At 40.3% G+C, this 21405-nt stretch overlaps 1 protein-coding gene across 5 annotated transcripts in view; it reads left to right on the top strand.

Moving 5' to 3' along the window:
- KIAA1549 (KIAA1549 ortholog) overlaps window positions 1-21405 on the top strand; it is a 140554-nt gene that overhangs the window by 60613 nt on the left and 58536 nt on the right. For all 5 annotated transcript variants that reach the window (XR_005956721.1, XR_005956722.1, XM_041485948.1 and 2 more), the window contains exons 2-6: window positions 7878-10553; window positions 12011-12099; window positions 17785-17962; window positions 19468-19595; window positions 21011-21194. Coding sequence is in view for 3 of the 5 variants with exons in the window: in XM_041485948.1 (XP_041341882.1) it covers window positions 7878-10553; window positions 12011-12099; window positions 17785-17962; window positions 19468-19595; window positions 21011-21194 (3255 nt within the window). In the remaining 2 variants the exon portion in view is untranslated. The remainder of the gene's footprint in view (window positions 1-7877; window positions 10554-12010; window positions 12100-17784; window positions 17963-19467; window positions 19596-21010; window positions 21195-21405) is intronic.

The following is a 21405-nucleotide window of genomic DNA, read 5'->3' as shown; positions in this document are numbered from 1 at the left end:
TGAGTTCAATACAGAGTGATGGTACCCTGCCAGCTGAAAATCTCATATTCAGATTTTTCATTGTGCTTTTGTGTCTGTAGCGGAAGCCTTGTGAATTAGCCTCTCACAGGAGCTGCTTTTAGGTGCTGCAGGTTGGGGCTTCCATTTATTCCTTGAAGTAACAGGATTTTAGAGCAGCGAGCCTGCTGACCTGAGCAACTTTAAGCCCAGTCAAGGGTATTTTTTCCTCTGTTGGCAGCACAGCACAGTTAAGGATATATGTCAATAAAGAGAGTCCCTGTGGATAACTGGGTTTCTAGGATACAGCGTATGATCTGTTTTAATTAGACAGTTACTCTTGTCTTCAGGCTCTCATTTCATTGCTTGTGGAGATTTTATAGTGATAATGCAGTGTAAGAAGTAAAATTGTTTTAAGGATGTGTTTTTTTGCTTGTGTGCAAAATGCCACTCAGTGATCTGTCATCTGCACTAAAATATAGGCTGATAGAAATTTAATTGGTCTTTTCAAATGCTTCCAGGATCTGCATTTTGGTGGCCATTGCAGTGTTGAGTATAAACATAAAGCTTTTCACTAGTCATGCAGTTGGATGAAAACTGACACTGGCTGCTTAGAGACTAAAAATCAAGTTGCTGTGCAGAGTGCAATTAATAAGGATTTAAAAAAAAGGAAGTGGGGGGAAGGAAACCTTTTCAATTTTAAAAATGTGACCTGGTTATCCCGATGAGCAAATCTGATGAGAGTTTTTCTTAGAATTAACATTTGTAAAGTCAATTCAAGTTTGTGTGTACTTTATCTCTAGCATATGGCTTCCCACACAATGATGTCATGTACAACGAAGTGCCAAAAAAAGCGTGCATGCTCCCAGCAAAAGCTACACTTTGAACTAGGATTTGATGTGCGGTTTCTGTGCCTGTGTGTGCATGGCCAGACAGCCAGTCCTGTTAGAGCACCGAGCTCTGCACGAAGGCACTGCTGTCCTCAGCTGTGGGTGATGGTCTGCAGGAAGGCACAGTGGCCATGGAAGGCTTCTGTGTCATAAACATCTACTTTTCTCCCCTCTGAAATGTTGGAAAGGGAGTGAATTGTCACAGCTAATTTGCTTCAGAGGAGTTCTAGAGAGGGACTGTCAGCTCGAGGCATCTTGGTGCTGTAAGAGCTTCTTGCAGTTCCACAGGACAGGATTTCTGTATCCTTGGGGTTTGCAGGTGTTGTGTAGGCATAGAGAACTGTTCTGTGCATGGGCTTTGTTCCCAGCCCACTTCTTAGCTGAGTCATGGTTCTCCAGAGGTTGTAATAATGTTTGGGAGGCGGATCTCACTTTGTGCTTGTCTTTATGGAGTGGATGGTGAGGTGGCTCACTCTGACCCCCTCTCTATGTTCTTTTGCTTTTAATGTCTGATCTGCTTGTTACCTTCTGTTAAAGAAAGTTTTTCTTGGATTGCACAGTTTTTAATCTCTTTCATGCCAAACAGAATGTGTTACAGTGGTGTGAAATAAAGAGAAACTGTGGGTTCTTTTTCTTTTAGTCTACCATTTACTGTAAACTACTCCAGGGTCCTGTTCTGCTTCAGCAGCGGCTATGTTAGGATCATGTAGGCTATGTTATGTAAGATTCCTGGATCAGAGCATAGATCACAAGTTTCTCCTGAGTTCTTCCATTGGCCATGCAGTGGAAGTTGGAATCTCAGACTGCCTACAGTTCTTTAACGTGATGGTCACTAGCAAATATCCTAAAGGAAGTTTTGAGGGCGGCTTTTAATTTTGGAGAAGGAAAAAAAATGTCGGTGCCAGTGCCTGCTATTATAGGTTCATTGGTATTGGCTGCCAAGTGCAAGAGTTCATGAGGATTTCGTAGTGTATGTTTTGCCTGGATTATGAAATGCAGTTAGGCTGCCTTCTAAAACTCTTTCTTTACAAAGCCTTCATAATTCTGCTGGCCAGCAGGCATGGGTTTTTCGTTACCCCTTTTTGCTTTGGTGCATGTTTTCTCCTCATACAGAGATGGAAGCTTGTGCTTATTTGCTGTGCAGCAGGGGAGGTTCTTGTCTACTTGCACCTGGGCAGCAGCTGGACCACAGCTGTGCACGTGGGTGAAGAATGACTTTAAGATGTTCCTCTTCTTTTTTGGCTATGTATTCAAACCTGAAATACGTAGAAATGAGCATGTGTGTACCTAGGCACTCGCTTTGCCTGCTGCTTCCTAGTAACACCTATTTTCCTCATAACACATAAATTTTTTCATCAACTGCAGTGAGAAAGAGGGCTGAGACAACATAATTTTCCAATTTCATTACTTTCTCTTTCTTTTAGCCTTTCAGGTGGTACAAGCAGCTTCATTAGTTAAAATTCATATGAGCATCTGGTAAATGATGAGGGATTCTTTTGCAGTAAGAAAATCAAAATCTTTGAGAAAGAACTGTTGAGACTTTGTATGGTTTGTGTCCCTTGCTGCCCTGAGGGTGCACTGGGCAGAGGTGCAGCATATGCTCCAGGGACCAGAACTTTCCAAAATCTGCAGGGAACCCCGCAGAGCAGCTGTGAGCTGGAGCTTGGGAAGGGAGGGACAGTTCAGGCTCCCATCCCCTCCTCTCCCTGGCTTTTGTGTGCTAGGGGTAATTATTGTCACTGTGCAATCCATGCTTAATGCCTCCCAGAGAAGAACGCAGACAGCTTTTCGTCTGCACATGCTTCTGTGACTGGTATTTTCCTACAAGCCAGACACCTAAGAAATTTAGTTAGAGGCTTACCCAAGGGAGCTATATAAATTTTTTGCAATGACGTAATGCATACAAGCTCTTTTGGTGGAAGCTGTACTAAATCCTGTTAAATAAATTAGGAAGTTGTTTAGTGTTAAGCTGTAGGAGGAAGAGTTAAGATTTTTTTCAGATACATTTGCTTCTATCATTCTTTCTACCCTTGGGTGGTCTTGAGTCCTATGCTGCCTTCAATTTCCTACTTGCCATTTCTTGAAGAAAAGGTTAAAATATATGTTATCAAAAGCTTCCCTTAAATGAGATATGCTGCTCCATCCCATAATCAGGTAAATGTTTCTAGTGGTGAATATTCCTAGTGAGCTCATAGTTTTAATTTTAATGATTTGAGAACTCCTGTTATATAGCTAGTCAGGAATTTTACCGTAATATTTGGAATGTATGTAGCATTGATTGCCTTTCTACCTAAAATGCATCTCTTTGAAACAATGGGCAGTAATAAAAGAGCAATTTTTCTCCTTGCCTTAAAAACATAGCTACTAAAATTTAATTTTGTTGGTCATTGTGTTAGTACACAGAAGATTTTTTTTTTTTAAGTGATACATGTTTTGAACTGTTTTGCTGCTAGTCTGCTGGAATTTTCTGTTGTTTGCAAATTTTATTAGTCATAACTTAGTTTCTCAAATATAATAGAACGAAAATTACTGGTTCTATTGTTAAGATTTAATTTTTATTAAAAATAAAGATTTTCCTGTGTTTGTTGTCATGCCTGTACCTGTCTATGATTTAATATTTTAGTAATATAGAAAATTACTGACTTTTTAGTAAATACTGAGAATTGTGGTAGTGTACAATTGCCATATCTTAATAGCAGAGTGCAGAAAAGTGATGCAACTTTTTTGAAGTCACATGAGGCATCGTGACAGAGGTGAGATTGCATCTGGATCCTGCATTTTAAAAATACATGGAAGTATTTGTTATAAATGAAGAATATAGAAAAGCATATCAGTATACATGTATATTTTTACAAATATTTGAAAAAACATCCTTTCTTTATTACAGGCTATAGAACAGACATTACTTTTTAGCACTGCAGCTACAGGGAAGGATGCAATCTGCATCCCTCTAATTGCTATCTGGAAAAATGACTGGTCTAGTTTCTGGTTTATGAACTTGTGTAGTTTTCTGGTGTGCAGACATGGTATATTTATGTCACCAAAGAACTCTGGACTGCAGCAGTCCTTTGCTGTAGTCATGAGAAACTTCTGTCCTTGCCAAATTCACCCGTCTGTAGCAGCCTTAGTGGGGCACGGCTGTGCTTCTGTAGTTTCGGATTTGGCGGTTTCGGGGGTCACTCAGCTCAGTGACAGGTTTCATTACTTGTGAGTTGCTTGTGACGCCAGCTAGTTTTGGGGGACAGCAGGAGCAGCAGAGAGCTTGCCACCCCAAGGCCACCAGCAGATTTCCTATGTTATTGCTCCTCGCATATCCCAGTGTCATTGTCTGAGCTGTGGCGCTGTGGCGGTGCCATCTGTGTCCCTTGTGGCCGCTTCCACTAGTGCTCTCCTTTCCTCGCCTTTGCTGTAGCTTGGGATCACAGCTTTGTTCCCTAAGCTATCTATTCTTTTTCATAATGCTATCAGCCTGGTGTAGTTTGGCTTGTCTGATGTGAGCCCATCTGAACGGGAACGGGGAACCGTCACCCGATAGTAACAGCTGTGCAAACAAACAAGTTAGCGTTGATATTCATCAGTAGCTTTGTGCAGCCATAGCATTGAGATGCAGCAGAACATGTGCAATCTGTCTGCTTCCTTTGTCCCACGGTACAGCCAGAGCGGCCACTCTGCACTGATGAGGCCGATTGTCATGCCATGGTGTGCCTTCTCCTTCCCTTTCTCCTTTGCTTTTCCTGCCTCTTTGTGGGCTGTCTGGCTGCTCCCAAACACATCTGCCATGCGTCCCATCTGCTCTCCCTGAGAGGCACGCTCTGTCCTGACAAGCACTATTCAAGTGGTGCACTGTTCTGTTGAGTTGACAGAAAACACTAATTTGTATTATTAATGGCGTATCACTAATGCTCCCTGCTTCTAAAACACGGAGCAAATTAAATAGGGTGGAACATCAACGTGTAAACTTGCTGGTGGGTTTTTTTTCAAAATCCTACATGCGTAGGTGAATTTTTCCCATTTCCACTTGCCGTAGGTAACAGTGCTCTGACTTTGTCTTACAGCTTGTAACTTTTTCATAACGCTGTATCTTTTCCTTCCAAAAAATGAAACATCTATTTCAGAAGTTGTGTTCTTTCCTTCCTGGCACCGGTGGCAAGATTCTTTACTTTTAAGGGGCAAGGCACAAGTGTGTGATGAAATAATTATTTACTATTCCTTTGACTTTCAAGGAAAAAATATTGTCAGACCATCCAAAAAAATTTAAAAACTATATTCTAAAGTCAGAAATAATTTAAAATCTTTCCTGGTCTGCATATCTGTTGGACAGCTTAGGGTTATGCAGTTAACTCTTCAGAACATCTTTTCTGTGACATTTACTTACTTCCAGCAGGATCTTGCCATGTGCCAGCTCCCCAGTCAAGTTGAACAAAAATAAAGTGGCTCTCTGTGGGTGAAGGAAGAAGATGGTGCGCAGCATAGACGTAGATAGGCAGTAGAGTCGTTTTTGTGGAATCACCTCTAGCTTTGAGTCAAAGATTTGTGGAGATACCTGATCAAAAGTTCAGTTAGTAATTAATATTAGTATTCAGCTCTGGTCATATTAATTGTCAGCTGTATTCACCATGCTCATTATGTTGAAGCTGTCACATCTGCCTTGTGTACTGCTGCAGAGATTTACAGCATGAAGCTGTGATGAACAAGCAGTAACCTTCTCTGTTACCATGTCTGTCTGCAATGTGGAATTGACTGTAAGCAAGGGTTAGGTGTCCAAAGTACCAAACTGGCAGGATTTTACAGGGCTGCCTAAAAGGAAATGCACATACATACAGGGAGAGAAGTGATTAATTTTGACAATGTTTGGTTCATAGCCTTGTAAGTCTTCCTTTAGTAACTCCCTGCTTACTCTGAATGTCACAAAGAGAAAAGTAAAGGCTGGAAGAGTAAGTCAAAGAAAAGAATGAGGCCAGTGAGGCTTCTAGCAATGAAAAAAAGTTAAGCAACTTTTGGTCAGCTAGCAGAGCTGTGTCAGGGTACATTTTGGTTCTGTGCTTCTTGGAAGTTGCGTTGTCCGTTACTCATGTTAACTCCTTGTGAAAGCTGTTATTCCATGGTGGCTGCACTGTTCTGCACTGTGTCGTGTTCAAGCATCTGACCTCTGTTTGAAGAGGTTGAGGATGGACTTGTTTACTTGCCTTACATAGCTTTTACAAGAGTGTTTTTTCTTGTCTTTTTGTTCTTCACCTGAGAGCATTGTAAGGCAGTATATTTTATCATCATACCCCAACTAAGCATCATGAAGCTGGTAATGCCTACCATTTTGAGTTTGAGGAGGAAAAAAAGGAATTGGGACTGCTTGAGAGAATAGTATCTGTTATGCTACAAAACATTGTGCATGGAATTTGTAATATAGAGGATATAATCACAGCATTCAGTTAGGTGTGATCAGTGGTAAGCATTAACTCTCCTAGCTGTGCTTTTCAGATCAGCATCTTCAAAATTTATCAAGTCAATGTGTCAGCACTTGAAAAGTTGTGTCAAGGAGTCCAGCAAACAGACCAGAGAGAAGGGGATAGGAACAGCAGTTTATCACCTCTGGAAAGTGGTGTTAAACACTGGGAAACAGATAGGTGAGCTATTCCTGCAGGACTGCCTGTGAGTTACTGAGTTAAAGGCATCCTCTGAAGGGTTACAGATGTAGTTGCGGTTGAGCTGTGTACTGTATCATTTGTCCAGTGCTTTGTAATGTGTATGCTTATTTTTACTTTAAACTGGTCCCTGGTGGTTTAACTGGATGTGATTCCTGCCTGTCCAGCCTTGTTAATGGGTGTTGCCAGTGGGTTCCTGCAGCACTGCCTGGACGCTCCCATATGAAAATAGGGTGACCAGGCATGATAGATAATGTAAAGATGAATGCTTTGTGTGTACCCTTGAAATCTATTCTGCTGCAATTTTCCATAATTTCCTTTAATAGTTCAGCTCTGAATGCTATTAATTCAATCTCAACATTTCAGGAAAGTAATCAGCCTTTTCTCTGCCAAACTCATCTGTTCTTGGAAAAGCTTATACACAGATCTTCTCTGTAACCCAAGAATACTTTTTGAGAGAGGCAATTATTTTGTTTGTTGTAATATGTGATGAATCTCAAACTTTTTCTTCTTTGTGTTTGAACGTGGCCATTACTACTTGAGCTCTGCAAACAAGAGGAATGAAAGCTTTATTACAGGTGGCCTATAAAGAGAGCAATACTATAGAGGGCTGTGAATAAACATAGCAATTGTGTAATGAAGCAATTTATCAGTGACTGCTAACAGGCCAGACTTCAGATGAATAGTGGACAATGTAAAAATAACATTGCAAACATGTCACATAACATCTTACAAACATGTCACAACATGTTAGCAATTTCTTCCTGTTGATACCAGGTCCACATTTGCCTTATGAAAAAGGGAACCCCTCTTCATCTCTTGTGTCACTCATTTCTGATATGAGAGGGAGGATCTGGTCCATGAAACAGAGTAGATTTTCTAGTGACCTTAATATTAAGAAATAATAAAATCAGAGGAAATTAAGGGATACTAAAGGAGAGCAAACCACCTAAAATTATGTAGATTTCCCCCTGCATTGTTCCTTGTTACCCTGTATGGTGTGTTTGCTTTGTGAAACCACTAGTTGCCATGGAGTGTAGCCTTGCACAGGTCAGAGGGAGACACTTTCTGCTCTTCCACAGGTCTTACTGGAGTGCTGGTGTAGAGACATACCAGTGCTTTGAGAGCAGCTTGTGTTGTCCTGTTCATTTCCCAGGAATAGAATTTCACAAGAAATCTTACTATTTGTGCTGACTTGCTTGTGGAGGGTTTTTACTTACTTTGTCTTTGCCCTTGAATTCTGGGCAGTTGTCTCCGGAAATATTCTGTGTGACGTTTGCTCATGGCCATCTTACTGGTTGTGCTGATCTGTTGTGTTTTGGCTTTTGTTTTTCTCTCCCTCTTGATTTAGATGAGAGATCCTTGGAGCAGCAGAATTTTTCCTTTTTCTCAGCAGTGCATGAAAGCATATCAGGCAGCAGGACACAAACCGCGTTAGCAAGGAGTACTTTGGAGTCCCAAGAAAGTAATTTGCTTCAAACAGTTTTATCATCAGTTACCACTTCCTTTGATGGGACTTTACTTAGCCAAGAAGAAACAGCCATGATTTCAGAAGGGAGAAGTACGCCGTTGGTAGATGTCTCTGTAAGGAGCAATGAGGCATTCCTAAGTGATGATGAATTTATTAGCTCCTTTTCAAAGGCACAGTGGACTCCTCCCGTGAAGTCTTTTGCAGTTTTAACAAATCATCACTCAGTTAATACAGTAGAGCCATCAAGAGAAATGTTAGAAACTGTGTTGCTAACACCTTCATTATCTGTCCTTTCTTCACTGTATGATATCTCAGAAACTGCACAGCAGAAGACTCTGAGTGCTGTCCCTGAACAAAGCTACACTCTTATGGAGCTAAAGCCTTTTGTACCAGTTCCTGAAATACTAACAGCAAGCAGAGACTTGCTGTTGTACCCTCCAAATACAGCTGTTCCTTTCCCTTCCATTCCTTCTGACACAGGAATTGTGGCACAGGAAAACATTAATGCAAGTTTAACAGCTCTGCCTTTTGGGGGTGCTTCAGAAGGATGGCCTCTCCATCTCAAGCTGCTGGGAGAAACCAGCCCTGTGGCCCCAGATGCCACAGCACATCGTGCAGACCTGTATGGTGATGTTTACACCCATGTGAGTAGCAGGGCAGCAGAATCTCTCAGTCAAAGGACTGACCCCACTCCAAGCATTCCCTGGCTCACACCAGCTTCAGCAGCCAGTGCTGAGCCTGCTTTTTATCCTATTAGTCTTCCACTTGTGTCTTTCCCTCTTGATTCAGCTGCCATTTCTGTGAACTCTAATACAATTCTTAATGCCAGCCTGTTTACACATGAATTCTCCACTACAGCACCAAATTTGCCTGCTGGTTCAGAAATACCAAGTCAATCAGAGCTTGTCAGTGAGCTCAAGAGTCCAGTGCCTTTCACGAGATCATACAGTTACTGTCTGTATTGTGACTCTGTTTCACTTCTGCCAGAAGCAGGCTTTGCACCAGAGCATGATGTGGGCTCAGGAGATTATGTTGAAACTTTGTCCATCAAAGCCTCTGAAGTACAAGGCATAACTGCATTTACAACTATAATTACTGATGGGTATGAATTGGAGGAACCTACACCTGAGATTTTTGATACTTCTTTTCCATCAAGACCAGTTGTTTCACTTTCTTCAAGATTTGCAGAAATCCATGACTCAAGCATGTTTTTGTTAAGCACTACAGATATTAGAACACCTATAACAATATCTCCCTCCTTCCATCAGCTCCCTGGGGAAATGTCACTGAACATCTCTGTTTCCCAGACCCTCCCTGTTCTTGAATCAATTTCGTTGACTCCAAGCACTCATGTCGACATTCCTGGTGCCACCACTGCTCTGTTGGACTCTACCATCATTCCCAGTGAGCCAGTCACGTCATTTGCAGTCAGTCAGACAACCTTGCTGGAACTGCCAGGGTTAATGCCATCAGAATCCGTGGTTTTGCTTGGCAAGACATCTACAAGGGACGAACTGTCTTTAAATATTTCAGATTTTCCATCCAATCTTTTATCAACACCATTTCTTATTGAATCTAGCTACTTGTCTTTATCACTGACCATGCTAAATTCATACTCTGTCATGCAAAGTGATTTATTAACACTGTTACCTCAGACCTTGTTGACTGGGACATCAGTACTTCCTGAGGATGTTACCAGCTGGGACTTAGCTACCACTGTCAGCTCTGCCACTGATGCCGAGGTTTCTCAGTTACATCTTGGCCAAACATCATACTTTCATTCAAATGCATCATCCCTTCCAGATGCACAGGTTCCTGAAACAATGGCATCATCAGATTTTCCCTCAGAGTCATCTGTGTTTCTGGAAGCATCCTCGGTACTGCCAGTGGGCTCTGAAGTTGTGTTTACCTCAGCTGCCACAGGAGCTACCTCTCAGTTGGAGCCTTCACTCTCCATCTCTCACTCTGTGGTTCCTACCCTGGTGCTGCCCACTTCTGACACCCAGTCTGTTACCAGCAGCATCTTGCTCAGTGAAACAAATCTGATCTCTTCGTTTACTACCTTTCCAGCAACTCCTGTCTTAAACATAGCTTCGTCTCTACTTTCAACTGCTCTGGGTTCTGATGAGGATATTGGTGCTACAGTTAACCCCACGCTGCTTTTAACATCTGGCAGCAGGGGCAGTGTTCCCACAGCCCTTCCTCCCACAGACCCTGATAATCTTGCATCAGATGCTGACACCATCAGCATAATGCCCTTTCCTACAGCATCTCTGTCTGTGACCTCATCGTTTGCTCCCACACAATTTCCTCTGACTGCCAGCCCTCCCCCTGGACATGAAGTTCCATCAGGAAGCAGTGTAACTGCTGGTGCTGATGCATCAGCTCCTTCCACCACTGCCACCAGCGCTACACGCAGCCCAGGGACATTCTCCTCCACCCCTCTGAGGACCACTACTCTGTCTGAAGTGGTGGTTGTGACCTCTGCTGTGACTACCACCAGGCAGCCGTACGTCTGCGACATCACTGTTCCTGATGCCTACTTAGTCACTGCGGGTAAGATACTCCCAGCATTTTCATTTTGGTTTTCAGAAGCCACTGTAATATGAACCCCTAGCTAAATTGCAGATTTTGGATTAACTAAGTGAACCTTATGGCGTAAGTTTAGACAAAGAGCTGTAAAAGCATTGATTTATGATTTACTGTTAAAAATAATAGAGTTCACTTGAAAAAAGTCCATTGTGAGAGAGAGGTACAAATACATTACACTGCACAGAGAATGAAATTGTTCTCAAAAATTGCTGATACAAGTGTTCTGAGTTAGAGGCTGCTTTATCATTTCATTGGTTGTAAATGAATGTTACTGTCATGCTGCTGTTCTGCCAAACTGTTTAATGTTCTGACTGAGTAAGTTTCTCCTTTCAGTTGTTGCTGCTGTTTATTAAAAAACACCTGCATGTGAGGTAATGTTGTAATATGTAAAAGGAGAATTGGTTTAAAAAAAGTTTGGGTTTTGCAACCATGTTTATAATTTCACCTTACTAGCTCATGTTTGTATCTTACCTCCTCCCGTACTTACTTTCAGTTGGATTTGGTGTGTTTGTAACCAGAAAAAGTGACATTAGTGTGTTCCAAAATTAATTGTCTTAGCATCTGTGTTTGCTTTTCTGGTGTTTTGCTGCCTCTTCCTAGCTTGTTAACAAAACAGTGCCAGCAAACTAATCCAGGGCAGCTGCAGAAGTGCTGCATTTTTGTGCTGAACAATATTTTTTACTCTCAAAACTTAGTTGCAAGAAATAAAGCAGAATGAGCATAATCTCATCCTCCAGATATGTAGGTGATCTAGCTATGCTAGTGATGAGGAAGACTTTTTTAAAATGTAATTTGGGTACTTTTGTAGGCAAGTTACTGATGGAAAGTAAATGCAGGATGACAACACAACATTTTCCAATTGTTTGCTTAACCCACAGTCACAGTGTCAGGTGTGACTAACAGACGTGACATCTATTGGGATGTGGGGATTTTAAAGCTTTTTCTTACTCTGTGGATATCCCTTTCATTAATTAATGTCATGTTTGCTTACTTTTTATTTAAGAGAAAAGTAGATGCATATTTTCTGTGGCTTTTTTCTGACCATGTCTGCATTCCATGTGTTGCCTACAAAACTTATAACTATGTTGTGACAGCGAACTCACAAGTCAGACTAAATATGCTGCTACTTTCCCATTTGAATGCCTCAGTGGCTCTTCAAAAGTTTCTTTTCTCAGAATGCTAAAGACATTAGCTGTGGAAAAAGAAAAAAGAGAAAATAAACTTACAGTTCCTTAAACTTTACAGTCACTTTTTACGATACAGTCACACCTTTACCCTGTCCTTGTTGTTCATCTTACCTGTTTGATGCAACTGATCTCACTACCTGCTTTTTCATGCGCTGCACAGTTGAAAATGCAGCTTTGAATAAAAACCTAAGAGATGAAGCTAAAAGGTATTTTCTGACTGACGTTAATTTCTAGTGCTGGCCCGAAGAGCTGTTCTACGAAATGTCAGTGAATCCATCAGAGAAGTGCTCAGAGTTCAGTTCAGGAGATCAGTAGAGCTAGAGGTAAGTGTGTGAAGTGTGTACAAGTACTCTTTGGTCAATGTAATACAGTAGGGGTTTAGTTCAAAAGCTAAAACAGCAATTCAAACAGTCCGTAGATACTGTATCAGAGAGAGCTTTATTTTAAGTTAAATGTTAGTCATGTTTTGGTTGGTTTTTTTTTTAATGTGAACATGATGTCAACTTTTTTACTTTTAGAATGCCATCATTTTCTAGGACAGACCTTTCTTGGTTTTGCTAGAGGTGAGCAAGTCATGTCCAAAATCTACTGCTCACCTCCTTTGCCTGGTGAATTGAAACTGAAGAACTTTTACACTTCAAAAACCTGTTAAGCAGGTCTGTTTGTTCTGCTAGCTGACTACATACTTGGCACTTTAAACAAAATGAAACCTTCTGCACAGCCTTGTGCTATTTTATAAGTGAGACCATCAACACTTGCAGGGGAGGTGGTGGAATCCCAAATGCCTGATTTGGCAGATGAAAAAGGTAGGGGGAAAAAAAAATCAGGTGTGCAATACTAACATGTTATTTCTAAGCCTTCAGGTAGATGTAACTCCTGTCCTTACTCGTCTCACAGGAATAGCTGTTCTCTTGGGGTTTTCTGAAAGCTTTCTTTGCTTTGCTATTCAAGGAATCATCTTTGAACAAAATTTCAATATTGTTTTCTAACTTCAAATTGATTGTCTAGTTGAAATAAGGGTTAAAAGCTCTGTTCCCCACCTCTGTGTCAGACTCTCTGAGAGGAAAAGCCATAGGGGTAGTATGGAAGTACCTTTGTTGTGTAATCAGATACTTCAGTGGTGAGGAAATACTTCAGTAGAATTATTAATGTAGATGACTTTCAGCTGCACTTGCAGTTTTGCATGTCTGTATTCATCTAGTTGTCACAGTCCAGTACCAGATGATCTTTTGTGAGTCAGTGATCTCATTTTTGTTCTGTAGTTAACTCAAGTAGCAGTTCATTGAACATAACTTGCATTTCTCTGTGCACAGAATTGCTTGATGCCTTTACTTTTGGCATCTCCCATGATCACTGCACTCAGTAATTAAACAACTCCTGTGTGATTTTTGAAGGTGTACATCTTTACTGCTAAGTCAAGATAGGAGTGTTATAAATTCCTGCCAAACTTCAGCTACAGTGAGCTGCCTCTGTAAATTATGGGTAGTTTATGTCCTTTTAGCAACACCTGCTCATGAGCTATGTAGATTTTTTTTTTATATACAAAGAGGTTTTTCTTCTGGTTTGTAAATTATACCTTCAATTTGTGCAAACTGGAATAGTCAAGAAGTCAGATGTTCATAATGATAGAAACGCACTTAATTTTCAGTGACCTTACAGAGCTCATTAATATGGAAGCTTTACGTTCTTACTATTAACAGCAGTAGGATAAAATGTGTTGCTTAATATTTGAAGGTTAATTGGAACAAGCATTTGATAGCTCACTTTATATTTTTTCCTTTTATTTCCTGCCTTTCCTGCCTACTATTGCCTTGTAAAGCTCTCAATAGGGAGAAAGCTTCTAAGAAGTCCTAAACCTTTTCAGAAGTAACTGTTTTTATAAATAGTGTAGCTAGTCTAACTTCATCCTTTGGAAAATCTTTTTTATCTAAAGGAAAGACTTCTTTGCTGAATCAGTTTTGCTTATTCTAGAATGCTGCTATCATATGGGTTTTGCACTAAAAATAATCACTAACAAATATGTTTTCACCTCTAACTGTGGAATACTAAAAAAACTGTTGGTTTGAAAAAGAGCTGTCTATAACAGCAGTATGTTAAGTGGTGATGTAATGCAGTATTTTAAACAGCATTTCTCCATCTTGCTAAACTTAATTAATCAAACAGACCTGATTTTTGTTAGTTGAAAGTACCTAGAAACTGTGTGTGTTTGCAAGTTATGGTAAAGCAGTGCACTTCTCTAAGCTGCTTTTTTATGGTGTCTCTTATTACAGCTCACAGATGTTCCCTCGCTGTGATGTAATGTACAGTAAATCAGGAGACAGTCCAGTTAAATTTAACTTTGTAGTAATGTATGCTTTAAAAATAAAATCCATGTCAGTGATGGTTATAACTGCTGCTCACTTTAAATAAGAAACAAGTTTAGCAGTGAAAGAAGGATTAAAGCATTTTTTGCCCTCAACTTTTTCAGTTGAAACTTTGGTCTCTGCTACTTTATTGTTTTGAATGTTGTGAGTTGCTGAAGTGGAAAAAAGAGGAGGCAGGATACTGCCAAATGAAAAAGACTTCTGTCACTTTTTTCCCTAGAAAAATCCTTACAGCAAAGTGAGAATAACCAAAAATTTCAAAGTTTTTCCTAGTTGGTCTCAACATACTGCATCTGCAAAAGAATAAGACCCTATTGTCTGAGTAAGAGTAATTTTAGTCAACAATCTGTAATGTAAAGCCTATGACACTTGGGTAGGATCTGTTAGACAATGTTCTCTTGACTTGACTTGCACTGGGGTGTAAAATAAAATAGTGTTGGCAGTGACTCACTGCCAGGACCCCTGGTGCTATTAAGTTCATGCCAACAGGAAAAGGGTTTTTGCCAGCCTCATTTGTGCTTGGAAATTTTATCACACATCTGGCATTTTTACCTTAGCCACTTTGTTGTTGTATTTAATGTGGGTTTGGTGCTGTGTCCTTAACCTACCACTTCCTATAATTCCAAATCAGTGAACTCTGCCTTCAAAATGTGGAGTTCAGGTCATTGCCAGGTAAATTATTCTTTCAAAGATGCCACCTTCTGGGCTTGCACTAGCTTCATTGCTGCTTCACCACTGCTGAAGCTGTGGCTGGTACTGCTGAGGTGTGCAAAACCAGTGAGAGCTGCTGCCTCAGGATCCTAATGTGCCTAGAAACAGAAGCTTTGTGGTATTTTTAAGACCTGTGAGCCTTTGTAGTCCATATTCAGGAAGTTAAACACCCTCTACAGGCTCTTTATAGGATTCTTAATAAGGTGGTGGTGAGAAAATCAGTTGTTGATGCTTTCTGCCAGATGTGTACACAGCATAATACAGTGGAGTGTAGGCATGGATTAGGTTGTGTCAAAGTGCATCTGTTCAAGTATTTTAGCAGACAATAATCATAGCAAATGCTTATGAAACATCATAAGGGACAAAGAAAAGATAGCCATGTTTTTCCTAAATACTCCTCTAGCCTTAGTAAACTGAGTCTTAAAAACTTTCTGTGCTGGATGTGCTTTCCCTTGTGAGGGTAGCTTGGAATGAGCTAGGCTGTGTCCTGGGAACAGCAGAGTTGGGTTAGTCATTGCACTTTGGAGCAGGGATAGCTTAATTCTCGGTGTTGTAAGAGTTCTCTGCTTCTGCTGAAGGTTTCTGCTTTTGCGGTGGGAATGGCTCCAAACTGCACTGGAGTTTTGTGTTCTCTGGCATTCTGGCCCATGATGTTAAAGTACTAGTACATTTTAATATAAGAAATCCATGCTTGTGTACTTCAATAGCGACACTCTAAAATGTATAAACACCTAATTTGTTAGCATCCAGCTGTCCTAGCACTAGAGGTGAAACTTCCAAGAGAGAGTTGGATGGATGGCTGGGTTTGTGAACCATTAGAGCTGTGCCAAGAGCAGCTATTCTCATTCATGAATCATGATTCCAGAGTCATGAGCTGTGCTCATCTATCCTTGATAACTTTGTAGGCTTCTCTGTGAATTAGCTTGTAGACAGCATCATGCTGTCATGGGTCTGTTATTTCTATCATATTAGATTAGGCTGAAGAGAGCTAATTCTAGACAAGCCTGCAATATCTCAAGCAGAAATAGCTATTGTTTTGACTTCTGTAGTGGTTCTAATCCGCCTACCTCAAAATTACTGTTATAAGTGTATTTTTATTTTGGATGTCCATTCTGGAGTTGCTGTTGCTCTTCTGATGCAGTGAAGCACGGAAGGGAACCAGTGTTAATTGTTGAGATGAAAAAGTTAATTCCAGGGCTGCTTTCCTGGTTGTCTGTGGTGCTACACAACCAGTCAGAGATGGAGGCAGCTGAGTTGGTTACAGAGGCTTGTTTTTGTATCTGAAATACCCAACTCCAGTGCATAAGTATATGCTGGCTGCAGCAAGCCTCTCTTCCTCAGCATATACTGCTTCAGAAATCGCCAGCAAATTGTCACTGAGATTTGTAATTCTAATTCCTCTTTTTCTTGCCTTTTAAGTAGTCTCATTTGCAAGTAATGGGCAACTTTCTTTTGGCATGTGTTACCCATTTTAACTGCTGTTTCTCTTTGACAAACTGAAGCTGCAGAGATTATTTCATCATGAGATAAAAGAATAAAATTTCAGATAAGAGGAACTGTAAGGAGCTGTGCACAGAATTCATATCAAACAAATTTGAGTTTTATGGATCTAAATCCATTTAAATAAAAGTTGGGTGTTGCATATATTTGTGGGCTAAGAAGGAAAAAGGCATAATGAGCAGCATAGATTATTTTTCTCATTTCCTTCTGCTGCTGAGGTAGTTTCTTCTGGTAGTTTCTTCTGAGCTCTCTGAAATGCAGGCATTTTAGAAGACAGGAAAGAGCTGCTTGCTGTCTCATCTCAACAGCAGTTGCCATCACTTTACACTACAGCAGAAATGCCAAAAAGGAATATGTGGGTCACAATTTAAGTGGCACTGTGGTTTTCTATAAGGCTGTTCCTGAAGCTGAAGGTATCTAACACATCCCTTCCCCAGCATGGCATCTGCAAGGTGCTAGCACCCCTTCAGTAATTAGGTCCACATTTATCAGAAACTCTGGGTCTCTGGTTTACATTATTTATTCATGAGGCCACCTTGTTGGATATCCCAAAATACTTCTGAAGTGTGACTGCCACAGGCAAATAAAGCAAACTGGGGGAGTAAACCAAGAAGGAAGGAAGAAAGTAATGGTGGGGAAACAGGTGTTCTTAATGTTGAGAGTTTCTCTGAAGGAAGGAAGATACTGCAATATGTGTAAATAAAGAAAACCCTTTGTTTGTTCTATTTAGGTGGCTGAGAAATGATGGATGAGAGTGTCTGCATGGTTCAAGGTTTATATTTAACTTCCAATCTCATTTTTTTACATTATGTCTAAGGCTCCTCAGGGTTTTTAAGAAGACTCAAAGTCAGGACATGAATTGGAAGAGGAGAATTGTAATCTGGTAACTGTGTTGAAACAAGCAGGTAGAAGTGTTCCCTGGAAGAAAGTTTTCTTGAGAGTGAAAATTATATCTAAAGAGTATTGGTTATGTGTATTTTGCTCCTTGCGTGCCTCATATGATTAGTATAGGATGCATTCACTATGTGGTGTATGACTGAAATGCAGAAGCTATGCAAGCAGTTCAGTAAGTAAACAGGAATTTTGTATGGGAAATGTTATGTGCACCAGCAGAATGTAGGGAAGGCAGAGTGCTAATACGTGGGAATGTGATAAATCAAGAAGTGCTGAGATTAGTGTGTTGTGGTGAAGAGATCCCAGTAGGTGCATTTAGCATAGGAGAGTTGCCTCTGATGCACTGGAGCAGAGGCTGCAAGGCACAGCACTTGTGTGTGTGCTTCTGCTGCTCTTTGAAAAATAAAGACTTCATCTTCCTGCTTCTCAATGAGGTGGCTTGGAGAACTGCATGAGACTGTGTAGGTCTAAAATGTTTAGACAGATTTAACATTGACATGTTTGAGTTTTCTTAATTTCTGATTTTTTCTTTTTTTGTAGGTTTATAAAATTTCCCCCAAATTTGCTTTCTTGGTGACATCTGGTCCCTTTGTTTACACGGCAATAGCTGTCATAAATGCACTTGTGAACAGCAGTCTTCTTCGTGGGGAGGCCCCCATCATCCTCTCACTGCATCCTTCTTTCACTGTGCCAGACAACAGGTTCCAGGTTCAGACAGGTGAGTTCCTCCTGACACAGAGGGGAAAAGGTAGCTTCCTATTGAGTCAAACTTCTTCACTTGCAATGCAAGTTTGAGTCAAAACCCTCTGCTCTACTGCGAATCTTAATTCTGTTTGTTAATAACATAATTTACAGGTCCATGGCAGAGAGGTGGTAAATTGTAAATAATTAACCCCATCACTTCATGTTTTTTTCAGGTTTTTTTTTTGGTACATTGCAAAATAGTTGTGCTCTTTCTCTTACTTCTCAAGGTGAGAAGAGACAAAAAAAATCTATGAAATATTCATTCATAAAATCACAGTGCAGCTACTTCATAATGCTTGTGTCAATTTCAGATTAAACTTACGTTAAAAGCTGCCTTTTGTATGTTGTCGTGATGTAGGAGAATTGGTGAACAGGAGGATTGATTTCTTGTGTATAACATGAGCAGGAGGATTGCTTATGTAGTATTCAGCTTTCCATGGCTGCTGTATTTCAACAGTTCATGCAAAGTTTGATTGCTAATAATCTAAAGCAAAATAGTACCCATGTAATAGATTTTGAGAGTCAGTGTTGTCATTTAAAATCTTCTTTGGGCCCTGTTTGCATGATAAAACTGCCTGGTTGGTTGGCTGTCATGAGGTAGTGACAGGGACTGAGAATACAAGCAGAGTTAATAAATGTCAACATGGTACTTTTGTTCAGATATGCTTGTGTGTGCTATTTATGCTCTATTAATAATTGTATGGCAAGACATCACTTCAACTACGCAGGCGCGATGTCTTTTTCCACTGCTTAACGTGGTTATACAGATAGACAGGAGTTGTATTTTTTGGGTTTGAACCTTGTGTAATATTGCTATTAGGATCTGTAAGCTAACTAGTGTTTCTTTGGGTAAGACTGTATGTGGAAATCCACAGATGTGCATGTAGTTAAGATCTGTGTGCCTGATCATGTTCCTCTACACTCACTCTTTCTACCTTGTGGTCTTTCTTTCTCTCTTCTGAATTTAAAGATGTCTATATCTAAGTTTAACAGATAGCTTACTAAGTGTTTTGAAAGTATTAGACCAATGCTAATAATGGATCCAATATGTAGGCTTTTAGGCAAGCTAAATACTGTATTTCAGGCTACAAGAAAGAGATATTTGTTGCTTCATTTTCTGAAGATTTTCATGGATTGGCTGGGTGCTCAAGATTTCAGTGTGGCCAATTCAGTGGTCAGGTGAGGTGAAGTTAGCCACATGTCTGTAGTGAAGGTCTTTTAGTATACAAGAGGAAACAGTGGGCATTTTGTCACTAATACCTTTCAGAGATCTAATTACTGCTGCAACCAATCTTAGAGAGTAGAGAATTTAATACAGCAACACAAAATGTATTTTTAATGTATTTTCATCTGGTGTTTCGCTGAATGAGTCCTGAGCTTCATGAAAGAAGAATATGATAGCCCTGTGAATTCTGTTGCTTGTTTTGTTCTTTCTCATGGAGAAACTTTTCTGTAGGAGTAATTGCCCTTTGCTTTCAGTGCTTCAGTTTGTACCTCGAAACGTGGATATTGGATTCTGCACCTTTAGCCAGCGCATTGAGAGAGGGCTGACAATGGCATTCCTGGAGGTGAACAAGCACCAGGAGTTCTACAATTTCACTGTGCAGGTGAGAGGATGAGCATATTTTGTGTCTGCCCTCTTCCCCCCTCACCTTTGCTTGTCCTGTGTTTCATCCAGACACTAAAATGAGTTAAGTGTTCTCTGGCTGTCACTTGCAGTCTAGGTCATGTAGAGCTATGAGGCTTTGTCATGAAGTCAGTTGGGATTTTCCCCCTAAAAAATAATATGGCACAACATGTTACAAGCTTTTACAAGCTTTTTGAAAAAATGATCCAAGGTGATGGTTTATATCCAGAAGCATTATTGAATATGATAGAGTTTATAATTTCTCAAATAAAAACTGTTCCAGCCCTTACCAGAGTCACTCCCATCATAGTTTACTATAAAAGACTAAGGTGTGGTTAAAAGGTTTTTGTTGAAAGAAAGCTTTCAGGTCTCATTGCCATGCTGGAGACCCTGTTAGGGAATATAGGAGTTACATGACCCTGCCATAATGTGAGCAAACATGCTAGTTGCTTCTGAGGTCTAGAAATACTCACAGTATACGATGTCTGTGACAGCTGCTACTGGAACTTCGCACATGAAAGGTATTGCACATGTGCAGAGCCCTGAATCACACAGCAGAGCTTAGAGCTCCCTGGAAAGTCAGTAATTCCATTAATGAGATCAACTCCCTCTTCTGTTTGAATTCTTAAATTTAATCTAACTTTGTTGTAATACCAAACTCAGTAAAAATTTTATTATGTTGTTTAACTGATGCCATAAATACCCATCTGTTGTACCCTAAAATAATAAATTCAGGAAGAAAAATGACAAATTTTAGAGTATCTAAAGTACTGTGTAGTACATATAGAAGAGTGCTCAGAACTTCAAGCACAGTGTTACTGCATAGACTGAAGACAGAATATGCAAAACAATTTCTTGGACTATCAGCTTAGCCAACTTAAAATGCTTCTTATTTTTCAGAAGAGGTTTATCTACATGAATACAGTTGCTGTGTATATTGGTGCCACAAAAAGGCTTCTAACAACTGGTGGGTTTGGGTGTGCCTGGTGCAGGAGATTTTTACCAAGAGAACAACCATTTTCAGAACTTTATTTGCAGTAATCCCTTTCTTCTGTTCCATGCAGTTTGGCATTCATCTAAGACTTATTTACGACTAGATTTATTTTGCTGTCTGTCTTGCTAGGTGGTTTTTTCTCATCATTTTGTGGGCTGTAGCTGTCAGATCATTCTGGATTATGATTGCCCTTAAAGGATGACTTTTGAAGAGGAATGCACATGTAACTTTGCCTCTTCTGAGACTTAGCTGGTTAAACCAGTCTGGAACAGATGTTCCTCTGTCTTGATGTGAATTGCCCTCCTCTTCATATAAGAGGAAGAAGAAAAATCTGTCAAGGAAGGGGATGGAAATGGCAGTGATTTGATTTTGCTGACCCTGCTTCAATGTTATCTTTTCAGATACTGAATATAACTCTAAGCAGGCCTGGGGTGGCATTTCGACAGGGCCCTGTGAGCATTGTTTTTGCCATCCGAGATAGGGATGGTTTTCTAAATGGGTCCGAAGTCAGCGAGCAGCTCAGGAACTTGTCTGTGGTGGAATTCAGCTTCTATCTGGGCTTTCCTGTGCAGCAGATTGCTGAACGTGAGTATTTGCTGTTTTCCAATACTGCAAAATACTTCTGTCCAGTATTTTCCCTCTCTGCAGTTTTAAAATTATTTCTTGCATAAGTGATAATGCAGCTTCAAGTACCTAACTTGAATCATGAGTTCTGCAGGCAAATCTGCCTCTTTCTGATCACATTTTGGTGCTACAGCATCTTGCTGCTTTTGTCATCATACTTTCCTTTTGTGCT

This window comes from Pyrgilauda ruficollis, unplaced genomic scaffold (assembly GCF_017590135.1).
Source record: "Pyrgilauda ruficollis isolate IOZ18807 unplaced genomic scaffold, ASM1759013v1 scaffold73, whole genome shotgun sequence".
Classification (NCBI taxonomy): Eukaryota; Metazoa; Chordata; class Aves; order Passeriformes; family Passeridae; genus Pyrgilauda; species Pyrgilauda ruficollis.
This window is presented reverse-complemented; position numbering and strand designations above follow the sequence as displayed.